The sequence below is a fragment of the Scyliorhinus canicula genome, chromosome 6 (assembly GCF_902713615.1).
Source record: "Scyliorhinus canicula chromosome 6, sScyCan1.1, whole genome shotgun sequence".
NCBI lineage: Eukaryota > Metazoa > Chordata > Chondrichthyes > Carcharhiniformes > Scyliorhinidae > Scyliorhinus > Scyliorhinus canicula.
Genome location: NC_052151.1, coordinates 110,206,011 through 110,233,484, shown reverse-complemented (window position 1 = coordinate 110,233,484; position 27,474 = coordinate 110,206,011). Strand labels below are relative to the sequence as shown.

General features: G+C 42.3%; 1 protein-coding gene across 2 annotated transcripts in view; it reads right to left on the bottom strand.

The window, feature by feature from the left end:
* LOC119967389 (CD2-associated protein) overlaps positions 1-27,474 on the bottom strand; it is a 277,194-nt gene that overhangs the window by 32,638 nt on the left and 217,082 nt on the right. For both annotated transcript variants that reach the window (XM_038799889.1, XM_038799890.1), the window contains exon 13: positions 6,290-6,428. In XM_038799889.1, coding sequence (XP_038655817.1) covers positions 6,290-6,428 — 139 coding nt within the window. The remainder of the gene's footprint in view (positions 1-6,289; positions 6,429-27,474) is intronic.

Sequence of the window (27,474 nt, the reverse complement as noted above, 5' to 3'; positions counted from 1 at the left end):
TGTGGATTCACACAGGCAGTATAGAAACTGTGAAATAAGATATGTTGACCGCCCAAAAGGTAGAACTCAAGTTCACCTCAGAATGGGGAAGTAAAGGGACGATGTCGCTCCACATAGCCCAAAAATGTCACAAACTAATTCATAAAATGCAACAAAAAGGCTGGGTTCATACTAACCCACTACCACGCTGTAAAATATAGTGGGAGCTTCAGACTAGTGACAAGACAGGAAAAGCCATTGTTGTAATTTTGAGATTTTATTTGCAGCAGACTGAACTTGTGCAACAATATCTAAACTCCTCTGCTTCTGCCCTGCGGCAGTGGAGATGACCCACGAGCCAAGAAATGACTGGGATTTAAATGACGAGGCTGCAAGGGATCCAGCAGATGGGAGGGCTGGGAACACAGGGCAAATTCACCCCCATATAAAACAGCTGGAGGCACTGTCAACTCCTGGTGATGAAACCAGGGGCAGCAGATACAGAGGGGACCGGGCTATCACTATGGTGCTTCACATTCACCACTTCCGAAAGACATAACCAACTCCCAACCCTAATTTGGAACAAATTAGGCGCACTGAGGGAAGCCTTGCCATATCCCTGCAGGATTGCCATTCCCTAGTAAAGGCCAAAGTAGACAGGGAACCATGGGATAAGATGGACAGTGATTAAATTAAAAGTGGGCTGTATTTGACCGATGATGACAGTGACGATAATGATAAAGTGAGGATTTTAGAAAGGGTGTTTAGGAACATTCTTGGAGACGTAGAGCCCAATTTGGAATTAATAATAGGAATCAGACAAAAGTGGAGCGATTCGTCTTCAGAGTTTGGGGAATGAAAGTGGGTAGCCTATCGGGCCCATAACAGAGTAGACGAACCAAACCAAAATGACCATATGTTTCTAACTGAAGGATTGAGTGAGAACCAGCAAAATATTCTGAACACAGGCCGAGTGATGACTATTGTGCCCTGGTTTCCTCCCACAAATCCCGAAAGACATGCTTTTTCGTTGAATTAGACATCCTGAATTCCCCCTCAGTGTATGCAAATGGGCGCCAGAGTGTGGCGACAAGGGGATTTTCACAGTAGCTTCATTGCAGTGTCATTGCCCACTTGTGACATGAATAAAGATTATTATTATTGGCTTGGCCAGAGGATTTAGGAAAGTCGGTAAGTGAAAAGTAAGGTGGCAACAGATGAGGCGGAATCGACAAATGTCGCCACAGCAGTGGCTCCTGTAACAGAAGTTGTCACCAAGGGGCATATGGCCAGAGATTATCGTAAGAGCAACAGGAGCAGTAGAAATAAAGCAAAGTACTGTGAAAATGACTGTGGTTAGAGAAGGAAGCATACATGCAGAAAAGAAGTTACAGCTGGTTGAATTACTGATTTGTGTGCTGTGAAATTCTTTGATGTTAGATGAAAGATGCCACTCTGGAGGGAGTGAATGTTGATGGAGTGGCGATCAATTGGGCTGCTTTAAGGGCAGCACGGTGGCCTAGTGGTTAGCACAACCGCCTCACGGCGCTGAGGTCCCAGGTTCGATCCCGGCTCTGGGTCACTGTCCGTGTGGAGTTTGCACATTCTCCCCGTGTCTGCGTGGGTTTCGCCCCCACAACCCAAAAATGTGCAGAGTAGGTAGATTGGCCACGCTAAATTGCCCCTTAATTGGAAAAAATAATTGGGTAATCTAAATTTTAGAAAAAAAAAAAAAAAATTGGGCTGCTTTATCCTGGGTGTGATGAACGTCTCGAGTATTGTTGGAATGTACTCATTCAGGAAAGTGGAGAATCTCTATCACATACCTGACTAGAAGGGTTCAAAATTGATCAGGGAAAAGTGTTGAATATACTGTTGGTACTTAGTTGTCAAAGAACAGGTATCGGATGAAATGTTTCCAAGGGTATTGAAGGAAGGGAGAACAAAAATTGCTGGGGCGCTGGCCATAATCTTCCAGTCTTCTCTAGACTCCAGGGATGTGCAAGAGGACTGGAGAATTGCAAATGTTATGCCCTTGTTCAAAAAAGCTTTCCCCAGCAATTACAAACCAGTCAGTTTAATCTCAGTGGTGGGCAATTGTTCCAAAAACAATTATTTGGGACAGAATTAGTAGCCATATGGAAAAATCATGTTTGCTTAAGAAAAACCAGGTTGGATTTCTGAAGTGGAAATAGTGTTTAACTAACTTTTAGTTTGTTGAAGAGGTAAAAGAAATGGTCAAAGAGGGTAATGCTGTTTATGTGGTGTACATGGAGTTTCAAAAGGCGTTTGATACAGTGCCACAGAAACGCGAGAGAAAAATAATAGCTCATTGAATAAAAGGGACACGAGCAACATGAATACAAAACTGGCTGAATACGAGGGAGCAGAGAGTAATGGTCATTGGATATTATTTTGGTCAGGAGGGAGGTTTGTGGTGAAGGGTGTTCCCCAGGAGTCGGTATAGGGACGCTTGCTTTTCTTGATATACATTAATGAATAGATCTTGGCAGATAATACAAAATTTGGAGGCATCGTAAAGTGTAAGGAGGACGGTGTAGAACTTCAAAAGGACTTACACAAGTTGGAGGAGTGGGAAAATAGTTGACCGATCAGGCTCAATTTGGAGAAGTGTGAGGTGATACATTTTGGTATTGATTGATTCCAATTGCCAGACATTGGAAAACAAGGGGTAAAATTCATAAGGGAATGTAATTGCAGCGGGATGTGGGTGTTTATGTACATGGATCATTGAAGATGGCAGGACAGGTGGAGAGAGCAGTTAATAAAGCATTTAGTATTCTGGGTTTTATAAATAGGAGCACAGAGTACAAGAGCAAGGAGATAATCCTGAATTTATATCAGATACTAGTTGACAGCAGCTGTGAGGCACACTATAAGAAGGATGTGAACGCATTGAAGAGAGTTCAGAATATGTTTGCAAGAATGGTTCCAGTGATGAGAAATTTCAGCTATGAGGATAGATTGGAAAGGTTGGGACTGTTGTCCGGAGAGAAAAAACCTACAAAGAGTTTTGATAGAAGAAATCATGAGGGGGCGGGCCAGAGTAGAAAAGAAGCAATTTTTCCCGATTGTCAAAGGATCATGTATGAGAGGGCACATATTTAAAGTGATTTGCAAAAGAAGCAAATGTGATTTGAGAAAAAACTTTTTCATCTGAGTAGTTCAATCTGGAATGCACTGCCTGAAAGTATGGTGGAGGCAGGTTAACTCAAGGCATTCTTTAGAGCACTAGATGATTACTTGAATAGAAACAATGTGCAGGGTACGGGAAAAGGAAGGGAATGGCACTAATCCATAACACTCATTCAGAGAGCTGCTGCAGATACGATAGGACTAATAGCCTCCTTCTGAACTGCAACAATTCTGTGACTCTGTGGCTTGTGCCTTGTAGACAGTAAACAGGCTTTGGGAGTCAGGAGGTGTGTTACCCACTTCAAACTTCAGAATTTGGCAGAATTCCCAGCCTCTCATCTGCTCTTTTAGCTACAGGATTTATATGGCTGGTCCAGTTAAGCTTCTGGTCAATGTTAATCCCCAGCATGATGGTGGAATTTTACTGGTAATTGGTCAATCTACTGTGTTCGTAATAACTGTACCCTTATTCAAGGAACACACTATATTCTAAATAGTCCCAATCAGCAGCAAAAATGTTAACATGAACTGTTCCGTTATAAATAAATAGCCTGATAAGTCAGCAGTAAAATCCTACCCATATTTCTAGCCTCCACTATATATAACCGCCTCTTACGCGGTTTCAGTCTTTCCTCCAGACGATGGGCGGAATATGTTGCCTGACACCTTGAGGCTGACCAGTTCTTCAAAGGTACAGTATCAAGTGCTCTTTTCAGAGCAAATATTTTACACAGTATAATCATAAATTTGTCTTCCTCAGTGTTACAACTAATAAATGTCTTCATTTATGATAAAGTACATTTATTGTTCATCGTTTCAGCCCACAAGTATATTCATAGATGTAGGTGAGCACTTTGGTGATAGTGATCACAACTCGGTTATGTTTACTTTAGCAATGGGCAGGGATAGGTATATACCGCAAGGCAAGAATTATAGCTGGGGGAAAGGCAATTATGATGCTATTCGGCAAGATTTAGGATGTATAGGATGGGGAAGGAAACTGCAGGGGATGGGTACAATCGAAATGTGGATCTTTTTCAAGGAACAGCTACTGCGTGTCCTTGATAAGTATGTACCTGTCAGGCAGGGAGGAAGTTGTCGAGCAAGGGAACCGTAGTTTACTAAGGAAGTTGAAGCACTTGTCAAGAGGAAGAAGAAGGCTTATATTAGGATGAGACATGAAGGCTCAGTTCGGGCACTTGAGAGTTACAAGTTAGCCAGGAAGGACCTAAAGGGAGAGTTAAGAAGAGCGAGGAGAGGACACGAAAAGTCGTTGGCGGATAGGATCAAGGAAAACCCCAAGGCTTTCTATAGGTATATCAGGAACAAAAGAATGACTCGAGTAAGATTAGGGCCAATCAAGGATAGTAGTGGAAAGTTGTGTGTGGAATCAGAGGAGATAGGGGAAGCGTTAAATGGAAATTTTACGTCAGTGTTTACACTGGAGAAAGACAATGTTGTCGAGGAGAACACTCAGGTTCAGTCGACCAGGCTAGATGGAATTGAGGTTCAAAAGGAGGAGGTGTTAGCAATTTTGGAAAATGTCAAAATAGATAAGTCCCCTGGGCCAGATGGGATTTATCCTAGGATTCTCTGGGAAGCCAGGGAGGAGATTGCAGAGCCTTTGTCCTTGATCTTTATGTCGTCTTTGTCGACAGGAATAGTGCCGGAAGACTGGAGGATAGCAAATGTTGTCCCCCTTGTTCAAGAAGGGGAGTAGAGACAACCCTGGTAATTATAGACCTGTGAGCCTTACTTCGGTGGTGGGTAAAATGTTGGAAAAGGTTATAAGAGATAGGGTTTATAATCATCTTGAAAAGAACAAGTTGATTAGCGATAGTCAACACGGTTTTGTGAAGGGTAGGTCATGCCTCACAAACCTTATTGAGTTTTTTGAGAAGGTGACCAAACAGGTGGATCAGGGTAAAGCTGTTGATGTGGTGTATATGGATTTCAGTAAGGCGTTTGATAAGGTTCCCCACGGTAGGCTATTGCAGAAAATAAGGAAGTATGGAATTGAAGGTGATTTAGCGGTTTGGATCAGTAATTGGCTAGCTGAAAGAAGACAGAGGGTGGTGGTTGATGGCAAATGTTCATCCTGGAGTTCAGTTACTAGTGGTGTACCGCAAGGATCTGTTTTGGGGCCACTGCTGTTTGTCATTTTTATAAATGACCTGGAAGAGGGTGTAGAAGGATGGGTTAGTAAATTTGCAGATGACACGAAGGTCGGTGGAGTTGTGGATAGTGCTGAAGGATGTTATAGGATACAGAGGGACATAGATAAGCTGCAGAGTTGGGCTGAGAGGTGGCAGATGGAGTTTAATGCGGAAAAGTGTGAGGTGGTTCACTTTGGAAGGAGTAACAGGAATGTAGAGTACTGGGCTAATGGCAAGATTCTTGGTAGTGTAGATGAACAGAGAGATCTCGGCATCCAGGTACATAAATCCCTGAAAGTTGCCACCCAGGTTAATAGGGCTGTTAAGAAGGCATATGGTGTGCTAGCCTTTATAAGCAGGGGGATTGAGTTTCGGAACCACGAGGTCATGCTGCAGCTGTACATAACTCTGGTGCGGCCGCACCTGGAGTACTGCGTGCAGTTCTGGTCACCACATTATAGGAAGGATGTGGAAGCTTTGGAAAGGGTTCAGAGGAGATTTACTAGGATGTTGCCTGGTATGGAGGGGAGGTCTTACGAGGAAAGGCTCAGGGAATTGAGGTTGTTTTCGATAGAGAGGAGAAGGCTGAGAGGTGACTTAATAGAGACATATAAGATAGTCAGAGGGTTAGATAGGGTGGACAGTGAGAGTCTTTTTCCTCGGATGGTGATGACCAACACGAGGGGTCATAGCTTTAAATTGAGGGGTGGTAGATATAGGACAGATGTCAGAGGCAGTTTCTTTACTCAGAGAGTAGTAGGGGTGTGGAACGCCCTGCCTGCAACAGTAGTAGACTCGCCAACTTTAAGGGCATTTAAGTGGTCACTGGATGGACATATGGATGAAAATGGAATAGTGTAGGTCAGATAGGCTTCAGATGGTTTCACAGGTCGGCGCAACATCGAGGGCCGAAGGGCCCGTACTGCGCTGTAGCGTTCTATGTTCTATAACACTGACAATAATGATAAACCACAAGAATCTCAAAGAAACAAACTTACTTGGGTAAGGGTAGTGGTAGCGAGGGCTTCTCTGGTCGTCTGGGAGGCATGGATGCTCTGAAAGGATGACCCTTCATAGGGAGGCTGGGTTTTTTGGGAGGTACCATTGGGGCGGTGGGTTTAGTTGACTTCTGATCATCTGTGCAGAGGGACAAAGAAAGACTACAATAAATTTAATCTCATGTTCACCTACAATCCAAACCTTAGCCCTCAGGTTCAAATAAACATTAAGATACTAGGAGATATGTTCACATATTCAGCATTTTGAAACATAAAACCTTGAACTCACAAACTTTGATTTATTGTCACTTCTTCTTGCAAGCATAATTAAGATGCAATTAGACAACAGCTTAATTAATATTTAAATTATTTATTTCAATGACACCAATTACTGATAAAACGATTTTTTAAGTATAAATTTAGAGTACCCAATTATGTTTTTCAATTAAGGGGTAATTTAGAGTGGCCACTCCACCTACCCTGCACATCTTTGCGTTGTGGGGGTGAGACCCATGCAAATATGGGGAGAATGTGCAAACTCCCAGGTATAGTCACCCGCGATCGAACCCGGGTCCTCGGCACTGTGAGGCAGCAGTGCTAACCACTGTGCCACCGTGCTGCCCTGGTAAAACAAGTTAACACAGCACAGTGACCTCAATCAAAGATAAATTTACATACTGACTCTCTTTATATATGATCCCTGTAGAAACCATTAAACTTTAAAAAGAATTTCAAACACCCACTGATCACAAAGATTATGCCACAAGCTTCCACTGTTAAAAACAAATTAATTTTCTTGCATAGGAAATAAGTAAAATAAAACACCTGCCCTGAAAGAATAGTTATACTTTACATTAAAGAGCATATTTAGCTTTCTGGGGGTCTGTGTTTTATATTCTTTCCTTTATGGGGACCGCTGATAAGTCATCAAAGGCTTTTGCGGGGATCACTTGCGCAAACCGTTTTAAACATTATTTGTTACGTACTCTATGGCTTACAGGATTTGAACTTATGTATCAAGAGGGCTATTAAAAACGGAGCTATCTCTGTAGTTATGTTGCACATTCACAAATACATCGATGGCCACTGTTTCCCGATTACCTGAGACAGAACACCGGCACTTGCCTGACTTTTCTTTACCCCTCCCGACTGCTGGTCTGCTGATCTCTCAGCGCTCACTTGGGTGGTTGGGCTTCGAGCCTCGATGACTGTGCGTGCTCCTGCTGTTGGCTTTCTGGCCTGGCATTGGCTCTTTCTCTCACTGCCCAGTACGGTTGCTGCGCAGCCCAACCTGCTCACTCTCACCTATGCCTGGCTGGCCTCTGGCTCTGGTCACTGCTCCCAGATTCCCAGATAAGTCACGCTTGCCTGGCCTTCTTTGCACCTTCTGACCAATGCGCTGCTCAACTCTTGGCCCTCACTTGGGTGGCAGGCCTTGAGCTTAGATGACTGCGTGTGCTCCTGGCAGACTTCTGGGCTGCAACTGGTGGCTATCTGACCTGTGGCCTCTGTTCTTTTTGATTGCTTGCCTCCCCACCCTCGCTCCTCCCCTCAAAGGCCATTTGTCAGCGCCGTCTCCTTGTTTTGCTGAAGGCTTCGCAGGCTCGCTCTTCAATGTTAGGGCAGGGACCTCACTCTTGCCTCAGGCTAGCCGCCAGACCAAATCTGGCTGCTGCTTTGCAACTTTACTCATTGAAAGTTCAAAAACTTCACATCAGTTCAGGAGATCAGTGTCTGAACTGCTCTAAGTCTCAAAACCTTTCAATGTCTGGTAAACTGCTGTCCCGCTCTCAAGGGAATCAACCAATCAGAGCCCGATATTGTACTGTATTGCCTGCTGTTAGACGTCAGCAAATTTAGAGCTACCAAGGCTCTGATTGGTGGTCCCACCACAACAGTCAACCCTACCCATGCTTCTTCCTCCCCCCCCCCCCAACCAATGGCCGCGGCCCCGTGCTGCTGTGCATTTCATTGAAAGTCCGCTTCTGACCTCACTATTTAATTGCAAGGATTAATACCGAAATGAATTGCAAAAGTAGTTCAACAAGGATCAGTAAAAAGTAAAGTCGGCATAGATCCAGATGACCATAGGCTGCTTTTCCCCTTTCTTGGGGCTGGTTTAGCTCTCTAAACCGCTGGCTTTTAAAGCAGACTAAGCAGGCCAGCAGCACGGTTCGATTCCCGTACTAGCCTCCCCGGACAGGCGCCGGAATGTGGCGACTAGGGGCTTGTCACAGTAACTTCATTGAAGCCTACTCGTGACAATAAGCGATTTTCATTTCATTTCATTTTCATGAGGGGGCGAGCTGACTGGTGGAGATTTAACCTGAGGATCACCAATCCTCAGGCGAGGGGACAAGGTTGAGAAGGCAGGGCCTTCATGAATAACCTCAGCCAGTCATTGGAATTAAACCCTCTTGCTGGCCTTGTTCTGCATCATGAACCAACTGTCTTGCCCACTAAGCTAAACCGGCTCCCCAACAAGGATTAATATGCTACACACAAGGTAGTTGCTATTTTTTTCTCCACGGACATTTTGTTTCGCCCCCAGATCACAGACCACCAGTGGTCCATGGATCACAGGTTGGAAACCCCCGCTCTCGACTAAAGCTCTAATTAACCCCCCTTCCCCCCCCCCCCGCACTTCCTTATGACTTCCCTTCGCAGTCCTCAGCTACTTATTAGGCTCTTGAAGATTCCTTCATACCCTGGGATCAAACCAAAGTGTCACAGCTCTCCGGAATTCACTTTGATTCCTGCTCAGTATTCCAGCTTTTCACCAAGGTATGAAATATAATGCGGATACTTCCAACAGCATTTGGCGAAGTGCTGCTCCAGCACTTATTAAAAATATCATCACTGTGGATTTTTCAGCTCAAGAATGGGTTTGCATGCTTGGTTAATGCCTCAACATCAGACATGAACCTGATTTCTGACTGCCTTTTGCTTCAGATCTATAACTGCGTCACACCTCTTTGCGGACTCATTCTTTTTATGTCTACTGAATTCCGAGCTTCCACCCATCAACTTGGATGCTTTCAGCAAAGATCTTCCACAGAAATCTCATATCCAAACAAGGGTCCACTCGGAGTAATTTGGCAACAGATGTTAGATGTGGTGTCTGATGGATACTTAGATTAATTAACTTTTAGCTTCAAAGTCAAACCTTTTGAACCCTAAGGTTTGCATGAATAATTTACTTTTCCAATGAAGTCAGGGAAATTCTCCTCAGACATGCACCGACAGGGCAGCACGGTGGCCTAGTGGTTAGCACAACTGCCTCATGGCGCTGAGGTCCCAGGTTCGATCCCGGCTCTGGGTCACTGTCCGTGTGGAGTTTGCACATTCTCCCCGTGTCTGCGTGGGTTTCGCCCCCACAACCCAAAAATGTGCAGAGTAGGTGGATTGGCCACGCTAAATTGCCCCTTAATTGGAAAAAATAATTGGCTAATCTAAATTTTTTTAAAAAGACATGCACCGACAGATCTCCAACTAAATAAAGACCACCTGTCATTTTTATGGCTTTCACCCTCCTAACTCTGATCTCATACATACAGATGCAATCCTTTGAACTGCCGGTATGTAATGCGTGCTGGCAATTTCTATCGTCCAACATTTTAATTACCTTACCCGTACAGTTAACCTTCCTAAAACTAACAATTACATCAAAAATACAAACCATAAACTAGATGATTATGACAATAGTTGCAAAGATTTAACAGTTTCAAAAGGTGTCAATATTCTGGACATAATAATTCATTCAAATTATCTTTTATAGCTAGAAGAATGGCCAAACTTCCACATTTTCTTAGGATTGCCCACATGCTTCAAAGCCAAGCAAACAATTAAGTGCCCTCATTGTTGTAAAGTATGCAAGCTCCTACAAGTAGATGAGAAAATCTGTTTTACTGATTTAGGAATTTTACTGGTTTAGGAATTTTTATTAACCAGGACAATGGGAATACACTACCTTTCTTCTTCGCCAGTGTGACTGGATCATTTACATCCTCCAGAGATTCTATCTATCTTTGCCTTAAAAATATTCAAAGACTCTGTTTCCTTTATAGGAAGGCCTTGTGAGTGAAATTATTTTGCCACGTTTGTGCTTCAAATGGGTGACCCATTATTGTTAAACAACGACTCCAGTTCTATATTCTCCCACAAGAGGAAACATCCTCTCCACGTCCCCCCTGACAAGACCCTGCAGGATTTTACATCTTTCAATCAAGTCACCTCTTACTCTTCTAAACGCCAGTGAATCCAAGCTTAGCCTGTCCAGCCTTTCCTCACAAGATAAACCACCCATTTAAGTTATTAATCTGGTAACATTCTGGTCTGCTTCCAAAGCATTTACATTCTTCCTCAATCAGGTGACCAATACCATACACAGTCATCCAAATGTAGTCTCATGAGTACCGTGTACAACTGAAGCATAACCTCCTTATTTTAGTAATCAATTCCAGTCACAACAAATGGGAGTAAGTCGAGGGAGTCACAGAGCGGGAGTGAGATCGTGGTAAATGGGGAAAATAGGGCTAGAGTTGGATGCATTTAACAGAGAGGGGAGTATGTCACTGAGTGTGTGAAAGAAAGAAATGAGAGAGTCAGTTTTCATGTGTATGTACGAGAAAGAGTTGTGTGTGTCAGGAGAGAGGCAGGAGCATTAGTGTGTGTGCGTGTGTGTGTGTGAGGCGATAAATTCATCTCAGAGATACAGAGAGAAAGGGAGAGAAAGAGACGAGTGTGTCTTTGAGAAAGAGTTGCATGAAAAAGGTGAGAGCGTGTATCTATCTGTGTGAATGTGCGCGCAAGCACACATACGTGAGAACCTGGGTGTGCTCCAGCATGTTGTGTCCAATATAGGAATCCAGCTTTCCAGTAGCACTCCTCCCATTAACCACTTGAGTCAAAGGAGCATCACTCTGCCCATTAAAAACTATAAGCTGTTAAGAGACAAATACTTTTTTAATAACTGACCTTTCCAAATATAATATACATATATAAGAAATATAAAAGACTTCCATAGATTTGGTTTTGTATGCTTGTAGCTTTTGTGCAAAAGCAATCTATTTTTTGTGGTTCAACTCTTCAACACAATAATAAGAATGTGTCTCTGGAGTACTGCCAGTACTCTCGGGAGGTCAAGATCTGTTCGTGGTTGGAAAAGTTTGGGAAATCCTGAAGTAAAATATTCTGGATAAGATAAGCTTAACGTAAAACACGAATGCAGGCTTTCCAATAGTGAAAGGTCATCACCTGAAACCTTTACTCTGTTCTCTTTAGAGATGCTGTCTGATCTGCAAAGTATCTTCAACATTTTCTGTTGTTATTTCAGATTTCAAGAATTCACATTATTTTGCTAAGTTGGGATCCCAATTCTTCTAAAAGTCAAAGATTTAAATTGAAATAAGGGGACACTGTCAAAATTGATGATAAATGTTTCAGACAGTGCAGTAAATTAGAACAATGCTTTGGACAAACATATTCACTAGTCAGCTTGAAACAGATAAGGAGTAGGTTAGTATTGTAAGTTTCAATTTCCTAGAAACAACTCCATTTTCTTGTTTCATTTCTCTACAAATCTCTGTCTACACCTCCCGCTGCCTTAGGAAAGCAGGCCGCATAATCAGGACCCCCCCCCCACCCAGGCTATTCTCTCTTCCAACATCTTCCATCAGGCAGGAGATACAAAGGTCTGAGAACACACACTAACAAATTCAAAAACAGCTTCTTCCCCGCTGTTACCAGACTCCTGAATGGCCCTCTTATGGACTGAACTGATCTCTCTACACATTTTCTAACTGCGGTAGCACCATACTCCGTATGCTTTACCTGATGCTGCTTCACCCGATGGCTATGCCTATGTATTTACATTGTCTATTTATCGTATGTCCTATGTTTTCATGTATGAAACCATCTGCCTGAACTGTACGCAGAACAATACTTTTCACTGTACCTCGGTACATGTGACAATAACTTAAATCTAAACAAACAAACAAGCAGAATTGATTATCCTTAGGTAATGATTGACAGCCCAAAGGGCCAAAGCTGGATAATGGCACAGATAGATAACCATATTATAAAAGCTGCGTCAGGTTTTTTATTTCACCTTGCTTAACTTGATTTTGCTGCAATGCAAGTGGTGTGCAGTGAACCACTCTGTGGCACAAAAGTCTGATAAAGATAATTAATATAGATAGATTGGCCATCCATTACAAACAACTCATTATCAGATTCATATCTCAAGGAAGTCTCTGAGGGTGGTATTTGAGGGAGTTAAAAGACTGGCCACGGAGAACAGCTCTGATGAGATAAAGAAAGGATGATGCAAGGTCTGGAGCTGATTGATAAAGACAGAATGTGTGTCCGAAAACGCAAGAAGCCAATGACACATGAATGACTTTAAAGAACTTCAAATCAAGGTTCCAAAGAACACAACATTTTATCGGGTATTTTGTAATAAATGTCTATAAGACAAAATAGTCTCACCAATAATCTATCCAGGTCCACTCCTGAATAAAGTAAGAGACTTTGGGAGACCTCAGTGCAGTAGGCTGTGCAGTAGAACCTCTTTGGGATCCATGCCAACACTTCTCAGTAGTTTAACAAAGCATGAATAAATGGGGCATCAAGAAGAGGAAGAAGAAAAAGAGCTGAGCTTGCAGACCAGTCACCCTGCCCAACTTGAAGCAGTACTTACCAAAAGTTGTGTTTTCCAGCTGTGTAACTACTGTATTATGTACAGTCTTGAATTCTAATTAAATGCAACAAACCCATCACACAGGTTTCAGTCGATTGTGATTGAAATATTAAAATCATGACAATGGTCATCAGAGAATTCCTTTGAATTGAACACTTGGAAAGGTCTTTCGAGTAGGGTAGGAGATTAAAAGTTCATTGCAGAGTTCATTTGTGAGTAAAAAGGGACGTCTCCTGGATGGTTGAACGATATGTATTCCCCTCATCTATAATTATGATTTAATAACTCTGCCCTTCCTGAAAATCTGAAAAGTAGGTGAATTATGAAAAGGCAGTGTCTATTTGAAAAATGCCAACCATTGTTTTAAGAATCTGTTCCCTGGATTCTGGATAATTGACAGCTTGCAGCAGCAGTATACATGACTAAGAGATGACTGAACTACTCTGCCACACACCATGTTCATAAATTTAAGTTGGAACAAAATGCTTTATATATGTATGAAAGTCAATCAAAACAATCAAATTGGAATTAATAGTTAACTTAAGTAAGCTAAATACTAATATAATTTTTCGAAATTTTTGCCAGTCACGTCTCGGAAACATGTGGAAACGCAAATGTCTTCGATGTCCATCCAAGTTGCGTTATCATCTCTGATGAAGGATCATTTACTTGAAACATAAGCACTGCTTCTCTACAGATGCTGTCACTTTGGCTTCATGTTTTCATCAACTGCAGCATTTTGCTTTTGTTGCAGCTTCTGTTTATCTGAGACAATACACTCTATTCCCAAAGGATGAATTCCACTCATCCAAAATGAGTGGACAAGAATGGCTTGGTCAAAGTCTGGTTTTACCAACGTCTCGATGAGGTTATTGCTGGAACATACAGTTCACCAGCATTGCAAGCTTCTTGATGTTCGCCAAACTCTGACTGCCTTGCCCTACTAATTCTGTGGGACTATTTGGAGCAAAAGTCTTAGAATTGTAGCACAATAACTGGCATATCTTGCCAGGTTCCATCAATAGGTGGCACGGTAGCACAGTAAGCATTGTTGATTCACAGCGCCAGGAACCTGGGTTCGATTCCCAGCTCGGGTCACTATCTGCATAGTCTGCACGTTCTCCCAGTGTCTGTGTGGGTTTCCTCCGGTGAACAAAGAACAATACAGCACAGGAACAGCTCCGGTTTCTCCCACAAGTCCTGAAAGAGGCGCCCGTTAGGTGAATTGGACACTCTGAATTCTCCCTCCATGTACCTGAACAAGCGCCCGAGTGTGTCGACTGGGGGATTTTCACAGTAATTTAATTGCAGTGTTAATGTAAGCCTACTTGTGGCACTAATAAAATGATTAGATTATATCTGAACAATGAACAAGCTTCTGGAGCACTACAGACTTGTCCAGTTCAGATATCAGATGAACAAATGAACATTGTCCTTTGTTCATTTTATCAATAAAGACTTTTGATAAAACTCTTGATTAATAAAATGGTTGACGTGTCTAAAGTTTTACTGACAGCAAGATCTTCATACATGGAGACTTTGGCAATGAGGCAGACCTATGGGAATGTCATTCTCTTCGGATGCTAATCAGCAGTTCATGCTCTTTTCATCCCAAATCCATTTATGAAGTTTCACAAAGTATTTCACTGACAGGGGAGCACTTTGAGGCCCTGAGTAGCATCAAAGCCAGCACATTTTGTTCTTGCATCTGGATCCCCTACACAAGTATTTCCAATGCACCTCAGTTAAACAGGTTAGACATTTGGTGCACAAAGCCTGAATTTGCTGTCATGTTTCAGGATTTTCAACTATTTAGCCTGAAATGGATTTTTGGTTTAAGCTATTAACTGGCTTTGATATGAAGTCAGATTCAAAATTGATTCCTCAAAGGATCAGCAAAGAAAGGGCACACAGAAACAGATAGAGAGTCTTAAGAGATCTGGCAATGAAGCCATACATGGGGATGGCTGAAGATTCTCTCCTCAAGTTTAGCTTTAGAGAAATTACAGGTCAGAAAAGTTGTACAGAGCCTGGGAAAAGTTGTACATAATCTGCCAGGAAATGTAGCATGCTTTGATATATTTTGATATTCCCAGACCAGGCAACATCCTGGTAAACTTAATCTGTACCCTCTCCAAAGCTTCCACATCCTTTCTGGTAACATGGCAACCAGAAATGTGCGTAATTGTGGATTTATACCATCAGGTTCATGAAACAAGGAGTTTCTTTCTATATTTTTTTCGTCTCATGATCACAACTGCAGATCAAAACAAGGATTTTATTCCTCATTCACAGTCGGGCAACTACATCCTTGGCACAGATTTATTTTAAGGAGAAACCACAAATCTGCTGAACAATAAGACTGAACAGCAGTAATAGGAAAACAGCAGACCCCAGTCAGTCGCAGATAAATGCATAAGAAAATCAAAGCTGACTGCTTGAAACTAATGCTTCATTTTCACACATCAGAGCTGCTTCTATAGTTAATCAGTTAGTAGTGGTAGTATTGTGCAATCATCCAGACATAGATCGGCTGTTCAACCAACATGTTGCCACTGGTGTTATTGGTTTCCATTTCCCTATAGTTCCATTTTCTGTTTGCATTCTTATTCATGCATAAAGCTTGGGCTTTACCCATCAGTGCATACTTATTCCAGCCACCACGTGGCAACAGAACTATTCCATCAACCTACTTCAAACATAACCATGCAGTGCAAAGAATTGAGAATTGGTTGAAATAATGATCCTCAAATCCAAACAGCAGAAGTGGAGAAATAGATAAAATGAGGCAAACAAAATTATTTATTTAGCTTTGATGTTGAAAACGAATAGTTTAAATTGCCAAGAACAGCTGATAAACTGAAGGTATTTTTGCACTATTGCAGTGCCATCATCTCCTCCTTTGTAGATCAAGTTGACGGCGTTGCAAAACGTACACCTATGGGCATCCCTCCTATAGATAGCAGTAGACAGATGTACCTGCTATTTTCTGTTTTGCACAACGGTTTTTAAAATGGAATTGTTATGGGCCAGGATTTAGAAAATTCCAAAGTATATCATGGAGTTCACCTGACCTACAACTGTTTATTGAATTGGGTAGGAGGAGCACAAGAGCCTGCCTTTCAGTTGTTATTCAACAGAGTTCTTAGGTGCTTTTAATCAAAAAACAAGCTTTGTTCTACAAATTTAGTTAACATTTGTAATAACACGCAGTAAGAATTTTTAGCAACCAAACACAATGATCCAACACAGCTAGAGTAATCTATGTATAACCCTGAATAAATTCCCCCTTAACTGTTCCAATCCAATAACAAAATCCAAGTGAAACCAGAAACCCCTTTTCAAAGGTGTGGCCCAGCACCCGGCATTCTTACTGGTATAAGACTTATTCATGATACTCTGTTCCTCTTTTCAAACAGCAGATTTGAATTCCTTCCAGAAAGTAATTACCTCTTTTAAGTTATCAATTAGTCTGAAAACAGCTTTTAAAATTAAATAGAGACACACTTCTTTCAACCAGTTCAAACCAGCCCACATTCAAAGCGAAAGTAAAAATTCAAAGCAACAGCCCAGTTCCACCCACATAATGGCATCACTGAAACCTTGTGATAAGACAAAAACCTTTCTTAAAGGGACACTTCCATGACAGAATGAACTTCCATTTTAAATTTCAGAGAGGCAGATTTGGAAGAACGGAAACACAGTGAGGAATATTCCCGTAAACCTCAAATAAGCAAATATCTGGAAATGTAAAGAGGATCCATTGTCTGTTTCACATTAGTGCGCACTTCATTCAAATTGTGGCCCAAATTAATAATAATCTTTATTATTGTCACAAGTAGCTTTACAAAGCCCTGCAATGTAGTTACTGTGAAAATCCCCTAGTCTCCACACTCCGGCGCCTGTTCGGGTACACCGAGGGAGAATTCAGAATGTTCAATTCACCGAACAACATGTCTTTCGGGACTTGTGGGAGGAAACCGGATTACCTGGAGGAAACACACGCAGACACGGGGAGAACGTGCAGGCCCTGCACGGACAGTAACCCAAGTTGGGAATCAAACCCGGGCCCTGGTGCTTTATTAAATCAATAAATCCATTTCTGAAAATGGCAAGAACTTAACTTTCTGGCGGAGGTGAATATCATCACGCAGAAAAAGTTAGGTATGGCAATGCATTAACATGGGCAGTGATCTTCTGGAATAGTTTTGATCATCTACGGGAGGAATTCATCAGACTTTTTTCCCGCTCTAAACATCTCCAATTTCTATTTTTTTTTAAATCTACAAACATTTCAAAATAATCAGGATGATGGTGGGAGTAGCTTAATTAAGCATCACAATATAAGGATCAGATTCCACAATAAATCATATTTCCTTCCATAAAAAGAATATTTTGCACTATTTTTATGTCCAAACTTTTAGTTTATATTATTGGTGAATATCCTTGAACCAATAGGTGGACATTAGCCATCAGCCCTACGAATGCCTTTTTAAAAATTTCTCTAGTAATGAGTTTGAAATAAAAAGATGCATGATCAAGTTAACGGGAAGAAACAAAGATCAGTTAGTCATTTATTTTAATGAGAAACAATACAATTCACTTGATAGTTTACATTGGGTCACGTGCCACACATGACTTTAAAGTGAGCAAGGAAATGGTCAGGTCAAATAACTTGCATTAAAAACAAAAGTTGCGATGATGCATTTCATTACCAAGGACTAAGTTGGATAACAGAAGAAGGGTCTTGGAAAGTAGTGATGCGATCAATTACGGAAGGTTGCAGGGAGTTACAGGAGGAGATAATGGGCAGCACGGTAGCATGGTGGTTAGCGTCAATGCTTCACAGCTCCAGGGTCCCAGGTTCGGTTCCCGGCTGGGTCACTGTCTGTGCGGAGTCTGCACGTCCTCCCCGTGTGTGCGTGGGTTTCCTCTGGGTGCTCCGGTTTCCTCCCACAGTCCAAAGTTGTGCGGGTTAGGTGGATTGGCCATGTTAAATTGCCCGTAGTGTCCTAAAAAGTAAGGTTAAGAGGGAGGGGGGGTTGTTGGGTTACGGGTATAGGGTGGATACGTGGGTTTGAGTGGGTGATCATTGCTCGGCACAACATCGAGGGCCGAAGGGCCTGTTCTGTGCTGTACTGTTCTATGTCTATGTCTATAATATACAAGAACATCGAAAATATTGCTTCTGGCTTTAGTTAGATCCATTCCAGTGTTGTAGCAGGGCAGAAACCGGACAGGCAAAATCCAAGCTTGTATTGAAGGAAAGTTGGGCCCACCTTTGGAAGACAACAACAACATTCAATAACTTTGGAAAGGAAAAGGGCATTCAGAGTGGGGGTTGAGGTGCTAATTCTATGGAGCAAGTGATGACTGCGGCTTTGAATGAGAGGTAGACACTACCTGAAGAAAGGGAGCCATTTACAATGTCAGCTAGTTATGAAGGCAAGAGAACAAGATGTGAGTTTCAAAGACAACATAAGCATAAAGAGGGCACCAGGTTGTCGGGGGGTTATGGCATAGAGTATAGCGACAAGTGCATCGAGTCACCTGGGAAAATTTGACTTGGGCAAGTAGCAGTCAAACAATACACATGTCTCAGCAAGATTGTGACTATGAGTTCCTTACACTTCTTGTTAGTGATGTCAACAGAGGAGGAAATAGGAAACAAGGACTGATGAAGACTTACTTGTGGAAAACAGGAGCCACAATTTTTCTTGGCTTTCCAGAGTAATTTTGGATTAGTGAATACATCCGAGAAGGACAAAGGCATCAGACCTCTGGGAACACCACGACCATCAAAGTTTATAGCCATCCAGACTTGTAATTATATTACCATTCCTTCCAATACTGGAACTCTCGACCGAACAGCACTGTGGTTGTATCACCAGATGGACAGCAGTGGTTTAAAGTGGCTCACTGCCATCTTGCACAGGTAATGAATGCAGCCTCGTCAGTGACATCCGCAAGTATATTGCCTTTACTGGCCTAGGCAGAGACAATAAGAACAAGGAGGTTGTGGTGGAACTGTATATAACACCCAAAAGGCTACAGCTGAAGTAATGTGTGCAGTTCTGGTCACTACACTATCGGAAGGATGTCATGGAGTCATAGATGTTTATAGCATTGTAACAGGCCCTTTCGCCCAGCTTGTCCGTGCTGCCCAGTTTCTATCACTAAGCTAGTCCCACTTGCCTCTATTTGGCCCATATTCCTCTATACCCACCCTGCCCATTTAACTGTCTACCTTTATTTAAAGGAAAACATTGTACCCACCTCTACCACTGCCTCATTCCAGATTCCAAAGGAGCCGTGCTCCGAAAGCTCGTGTTTGAAACAAACCTGTTGGACTTTAACCTGGTGTTGTAAGACTTCTTACTGTGCTCACCCCAGTCCAACGCCGGCATCTCCACATCATTCCAGATGCTCACCACATTCCGTGTGAAGCAATTTCACCTCTGATCTTTTGTATCTCACCCCTCTCACCTTAAATCTATGCCCTCTCATTCTAGACTCCTCTACCTTTGGGAAAAGATGTTGACCTTATCTATGCTCCTCATTATTTTATCAACTTCTATAAGATCAACCCTAAGCCTCCTACGCTCCAGGGAAAAAAGTCTCAGTTTATTCTGCCTCTCCTTATAGCTCAGACAATCAAGTCCTGGTATCATTCTCGTAAATCTTTTTTGTACTCTTTCTAGTTTAACAATATCCTTCCTATAATAGGGTGACCAGAACTGAACACTTTATTCCATGTGTGGTCTTACTAATGTCTTGTACAACTTCAACAAGACGTCCCAACTCCTGAATTCAATTTGCTGACCAATAAAACCGAGCATGCTGAATGCCTTCCTCACCACCCTGTCCACGTGCAACTCCACCTTCAAGGAGCTATGAATCTGTACCCCTCGATCTCTTTGTCCTGTAACTCTCCCCAACTTCCTACCATTAACTGAGTAGGTCCTGCCCTGATTTGATCTACCAAAATGCATCACCTCACATTTATCCAAATTAAACTCTATTTGCCATTCACTGGCCCAATTGGTCAAGATCCTGTTGCAATCTTGTATAACTTTCTCCACTATCCACTATGCCACCAATCTTGGTGTCAACTGCAAACTTACTAACCATGCCTCCTACATTCTCATCCATACGATTTGCATATATCTCAAATAACAGTGGACCCAGCACCGATCCCTGAGGCACATCGCTGGTCACAGGTTTTCAGTTTGAAAAACAACACTCCACAACCACCTTTTGGCTTTGGTTGCCAAGCCAATTCTGTATCCAATTGACTACCTCACCCTGGATTCCGAGAGATTTAACCTTTTGCAACAACCTACCATTCAGCAACTTGTCAAAGGCCTTGCTAAAGTCCATGTCAACGACGTTGACTACACTGCCCTCATCTACCTTCTTGGTTACCCCGTCAAAAAACTCAATCAAATTGGTGAGACATGACTTTCTCCTTACAAAGCCATGTTGACTGTCCCTAATTAGCCCTTGCCTGTAGATCCTATCTCTCAGAATACCTAAAAACAATTTACCCACTGCAGAAGTAAGGCTAACCGGTCTGTAGTTCCCAGGCTAATCCTTACAGCCATTCTTAAACAAGGTCACAACATTTGCTACCCTTCAATCTTCAGGCATCTCTCCTGTAGCTGTCGATGATTCAAATAACACCACCTTCTCTGTAATATGTACACTCCTCAATACATCACTTTTTGTTTCCCCAATTTTCCTAACATTCGTGCCTTTCTCAATAGTAAATACAGACGAGAAATATTCATTTAAGACCTCTCCCATCCCTTGTGGATCTGCACATAGATAATCTTGTTTACCCTCTCCCTAGTCACCCTTTTACCTTTTATGTATCTGTAAAAGCTTTTGAGATTTTCCTTTGTTTTATCTGATTATGTGATTGAACCAGAAAGAGGTTTACCTGGTCTGCCTGGACTGGAGCGTTTCAGCTATGAAGAGAGGCAGAAAAGGCTAAGGAAGTGTACAAGATTATGAGGGATACAGATAGGGTAGATAGGAAGACACTTTTACACTTAGTAGAGGGGTCAATAACCAGGGGCATAGGTTTAAGCTAATGGGCAGGAGATTTAAGGAACTCACTGCTTGAAAAGGTGGTAGAGCTGCGAACTCTCAACATTTAAGAAGTTTTTAGATGAACACTTGAAACAACATAGCATACAAGGCTATGCACTAAGTGTTGGAAAATAGGATTGGAATAGGCAGGTGCCCAGTCATGATGAGCCAAACGACCTCTTGCTATGCTGTAAAACTTTGACTCTATTTTAAGAACAATTTTTCAAAGAAGTGGGATTGGGGGGAGTTAAGGAAATATATGTGATAGGGTATAGAAGGAATTGGTTGAAAATAGATTTGTCATAAGTTCTTCCTGTTCAAATTGGTTGACTTATAAAGCTATGGCCTGAGGTGGCTTTGTCTTCCAGCCTAGTTGGTACACTTTCTGCTGATTCTGGCAGCCATGCCTTGGGTATTCCCTTTGACTACAGCTGCGGCAACTCTGCGTAGACTTCGGGGGAGGTTTCCCATCTGTGTCTGATGTCTTGCGACCATCGACTCCTCTTATACATTGTGCTTGACTTTTGGCATGGTGGTGGGTGGGTCAGGTGAGTACTGTCCATGGGGAAACCGATTCTCCTGTATGGGGTCATCCGACACAGAGTAATCCATGCTCATGATGTTCGTGGCATCTTTTTCAGTGTTTTTACAAGATAGTGTGAATTCTATGGCTCTTTTAAGTTCCAGGGTAGGTTCCATCAACAGTTCCTCTGGGTTGCGACATTATTTATCCCATATACCAGTCAGTTCCGAAACACCTCTGGGAAGGACGATGCATAATCAGTGTTCTGTCAGTTTCTGAAGTCCTGTCAGGAGTTCTGTGATTGATTCTCCGGGGATTCTTCCAGCTATGTTGAATCAGCTATGTTACAGTATCCAAATGGTTTAGGATCAGAGTGGTTCGTCACGAGGTTTATCGGTTCATTGAAGGACTTCAAGTCCAGAGCTGCTGGGTAGGTCAGGCTATTAATGATGCCGAACACTTGGGCTCCACAAGTCGTCAGGACAATCACCTTCTGTCGGTCATCGCTTTCTATGCCTTTTGCCTGAAAGAAGTATTGCATTCTATCAACACACTGGAGTCAATCTTCTGTGTCCGCATCATATTGCTCTATTTTATCAAAGAGTGGCATTTTTGGATTTTCTTCGTCTTTTTCTTACCGGAATTGTTCGACTATGGCAAGGCTGCCCAGAGTCTTTTTTTCCTCCTCATAGCCAGAGAGGTAATGCAGGAAACACAAGCAGGAAGGCTAACGTAGTTTATTTACAAAATACAAGTAAAGCTGCTATCACGGCGTACAGCATAGAGTCCCAACCTGGGACTATCAGCACTCCCGGCCCAGGGCTGGCAGTTAAAGGGCTCGGTTAATGGGTCCCAGCTGGGGGAGCCTCCGCCTGTTAGCAAGAGAACTCATACTCTACAAGCCCCACAGGGAAATCTATTAGCGATCCCCTGTGGGGTTATGATTGAAGGGGGTGTCCTGAGATGAACCCCCTTAAAACCAGATAGCTAGGATAACACTAGAATAGATCTACATAAGTTAGTTTATTGGGGATTGAGGCTAATCATAGAAAGTATGCCCAGTAATCATTATTAACTATTAAACATGTATTTTTAGAACATAACAGTAATAAGCATTTAAGCTCTTGGTGAAAGCAATGGCCGCAATGCATGATGGGATTCAAACTAGCTAACTTGCCCATGTTCTTAAGACAAATGGAATCAGACAGAAATAATGTGGTCAGCAATAATACATCCGGCTCAATAAGCAGTTCTTATCAGTAGCCCTCACATCCTGTCTCAGACAATCTATGGGATAAAGAGGAACCAGCTTCAACATCCTGCACCCAGACAAACAATGAGATAGGCAGGAACTGGCTGGGATAAGCAACATGGGAATAGGAGAAAAGACATAACGGATACAATAGTTATGGAAAATAACAGGTGGCAGAATGAGGTTAAATCATCAGCTGATCACAGCCACCATGCTGCCGAAAGTAAACTTTATTGGTCATGGTAAAATTGACAGCTCCAAGGATTGGATCAAGTCCAACTGGGTTGGGCTATTGATTTTTGGAACATTGTATAATTGGGGTGTCTGCACCAGTGTAAAGCAAAGTGGTTTGGGCATTTATCCAAATCACTCTCCCTTGTATGTTGACCAAGCTTGGAAAAATAAAGCCATCTTAACCAGAGTTGATGTGTCCGCAGGTCTTTGTGTTTAGCTGAGCTGTAACTAAGAGGGAGGAATCCCATGTAAAAGCCAGCTCAATAATCAGTCCTTGAAAACGCTCCTACAATTACAATACCAATCTAGGTTGGACTGTTAAAGACAGGGAGCAAGCTGAGCAGATAGAGAAAGACCTGAATGGACCAAAAAGCTCTGCTGATGAGTCACAGATGTTCTTAAGCACAAAATATAGGAATAGGAGTGGGTCATTTAGCCCCACGAGTTTGCTCCACTGTTCAACGAGATTGTGGTTAATCTGCAATCGAATTCCATACCCACTTCGCCCCATATTCTTTAATACATTTGCTTGGCAGGTGTAATTACAATGAAACACATCGTGCCATAGCACAGGGCCTGCAAATGGCAGGGTGGTCCCAAAATGTGCTGCAGCCATATAGTCTCTTCAAATAAAGAAAAACTGCAGGATGCTCACTGTGCACAGCAACTGACTCGAATTTATTTTTAAACTTTGGGCCTCTTACTTGCAATATGTGATCTCTCATTTTAATTATGAGTGTGTGTTGGGGCTGTGATTAATTATTAGCAGCAGCTATATGGTTTTCACCTGACGGTGCAGGAGTGAAAGAGATGACAGGAACTGGAAGGTACAGAACACAAGGTGTAGAAAAAGGGAGCAGCCGCAATTCCAGGAAGTCAGCATTAACCCTGTGCCTCTGTTGTTTGTGCAAGTGGGGATAACAAACCAAAAGATTTTATTTTTCTAACAATCTGCATCAAGGCCAGACAAAGTCTGCTTCCAGTTAATTCCCATGATGGAGCATTGCGTTGGCAGTCCTATTCATAGACATTACCCCACAGAAGGACTTCTATCAACATAGAGATGCTGAGAAACAGTTTGAGGTCACGTATGAATAAGGAGCAGGAGTAGGCCACTTGGCCCTTCGAGTCTGCTCCACCATTCAATAAGATCATGGTTGATCTGACTGTAACCTCAACAGCATGTTCCTGCCGACCCCCGATAACCTTTCACCCTCTTGTTAATCAGGAATCCATCTCGTTCTGCTGTAAAAATATTCAAAGATTTCTGTTTCCATTGCCTTGTAAGGGAGAGTGCTCCAGCCGCATAGCCCTCGAGAAAAAAAAAATCCTCCTCATCTCCATCTTATATGAGCGACCCCTTACTTTTAAACAGTGACCTCTAGTTCTAGATTCTCTGACAAGAGGGAACATTTGAAATGTCATAACATTCAAGGCAATGGCCAAGTGCCAGGGAGCAGGATTAATGTAGATTAGAGTAGGTTTGTTTGTTGGTGCAGGCTTTTTGGGTCGAAGGGCCCTTCTGTACAGTATGATTCTATGAGGTTTGTCAATCCATCAAATATTTAATTTTCTTCCCGCGACATTCATTCATACTCTGGCATTCAGCCAGTAGTTTTGAAGCTATCTTACACAACATCATTGACCGCTGTAAAAGTATTGTCATTGATTGTCAAAACACATACAAAATCTGGAGACAGGTTTTGTTAAAAATTGGACACGTCTATGTTGCATAACTGCTGTGCTCATTGATGAAAGCACACAGCCTGTTCCTTTGTTTCTTGATCTTATTAAGGAAGCTCTGCTTCCCCTTGCTCTGAATACCTGAGATAAAAGCGCCTGTGGAAATTGTCTCTCCATAAACTTACGTCCATGAACACATTTTTAACCGCATGTTTGCATTTTCTTCTTTGATTGACTAGCTGTGTTGACCAAAAATACTGTTGACTATACATGCTTGTGGGACAGCAATCTGGAACACCAGGAGTCAGATATAGAGTACATATCCCTATCTTCTACATAATTAGTCATTAAGTTAAGCATTAACTTGCAAATTTAAATGTAGCTCTTGCATAACGATTGCACGTTTCTCTTTGTTGCAAAAACATTTGTGATTCAACACCTGGTCTACGAGGGAGGTCATGTACATTTCTGCTCTACTTGATCACTGACATCAGCAGTGACTTATGAAGGAGAAGGATTTAGAATAATTAAAGTCTTCAGAAATCATGTCCATTTTAATTCGCTTGCTGACAAATTGGTGGAAATAAGAAACACTGCACTGACAGAAGCAATGATTAATTTGCACATTTTCTTGGCTTTGGGCCCCTCAGGTGGGAGAGAAAAAACGAAACTGAGCACGGGCCCCACTAACTGTAAATGTGCCACTGAAACAGAGGATACATAATCACAGGGAGTGTGATCTTGCCATCTCCCTTGTAAAACTCGTGGTAAGAAAGCCTGCTCAATAAGGTTTACATTTTCCTCAACTCAGTAGGCTCTAAATATTCTGTGTTGGTACACACTGGCCTAGATCGCCTGGTTTCCAGATGGTCAGAGACTGATGTACCTGAAAACAGAGCGACGCTCTGCAAATCCAACGCAAGGACACCGCAGTTCTGAAAATTGCAATGTTATTTCAAAGCAAATAACTAATTTTAATATAATTGATTTGATTTTGATTCATTAACATGTATACTGAGGTACAGTGAAAAGTATTGTTCTGCGTACACTCCATACATGAAAAACATAGGACATACGATAAATACACAGTGTAAATACATAGACATCGGGTGAGGCATACAGAGTATAGTGCTACAACAGTCGATAAGATGTGTAGAAAGATCAGTTCGGTCCATAAGAAGGCTATTCAGGAGTCTGGTAACAGTCGGGAAGAAGCTGTTTTTGAATCCGTTAGTGCGTTTTCTCAGACTTTTTAAATCTTCTGCATGTTGGAAGAGGTTGTGAGAGAGAATAACACAGGTGGGAGGAGTCTTAGATTATGGTGCCCACTATCCCAAGGCAGCGGGTGGTGCAGACAGAGTCACTTGGGAGGAGGGCTCGTGTGATGGACTGGGCTGTGTTCATGACTCTCTGGAGTTTCTTACGGTCTTGGACCAAGCACTTGTTATACCAAGGTGTGATGCAGCCAGATAGAATTCTTTCTATGGTGCATTTGTAAAAATTGTTCAGAGTCAATATAGACATGTCGAATTTCCTTAGATTCCTGAGGAAGTGTAGGCGTGGCTGTGCGTCGATGTGGATGGACCAAGGAATTTGAAGCTGTCAACAACGTCCACCTCAGCACCACTGATACAGACAGGGGTGAGTATGACACTTCGCTTCCTGAAGTTGATGACCAGCCCCTTAGTTTTGCACCGTGTCAATAGTTTCTCTATCTCCCTCCTGTACTCTGACTCATTGTTGGATATAATTGATGCTTCTCAAGTAAGAGAGGTGCAAAGTTCAACACTTAGACTTGCTCAAGAACAATCTTGAGCAAAGCATGAAGTGTAATCTAATGCACTAAGATAAAGGATTAATGCTTCAACATTTGCAACACTGAAAAGTCACACATTGTGGTATCGATTACAGAACGTTTCACTCAGCTGACAACTAGCAGAGAATCAATCTTTGCTCTAGTCAAGCAGAAGCAGGAATCTTTCCTTCACATTTCTTTGGTAATTTATTTTTTATTATTTTTCTTTTGAGATATCATGCAAGGTAGAACCAATCACAGAATAACTGGCCATCAGCAAATTATACACACAATGACCAAATTGGAATCAAGACATGCATTTTAAACACAAATAGGAAAAGTTTGCAGAAGCACTTTCAAGTGCTACTTCAGTGACTGGCATCAAATAACAAGGCATGAGGGGGGAGTATCTTAGATGGGAGAAAAGTTGCAATTGCACCCAGGCAGATTAACTGAAGGTTCAAACCTACGTAAGTTCAGTCAAGTATGAGGTCATCTGATGAGACCATCAATTCACACAACACGTGGTTAGAAGCGAACAGTGGTTTTAATCGTCTTACAACAGAGCCTGCATGCGACAAGATAAACTCTTGATGAACTGGCAGGCAGGCTCACAACAGCAACCTTTATACTTCTGGTTAGGGGGAGGAGCCATGAGCAGAGCCATGGGCGGAGCCAAGGGTGGAGCCCAGTACAAGCTCCTCATCTCCTCCGATGGGTAGAGCCGCGCAACTACACATGATCTGATACAAGGTACAAGCTCAACACATGTTATACAATACAGTGTGGATTATTAGTGTTTATAATTCACCACATTCACCCCGTGAAAAAATCAAGTCCGGAAGGGGTGATGGCTTACAAATTGAGTCTGTCCGGTGGTCGAGTTGTGATTGGCGGAGCACCG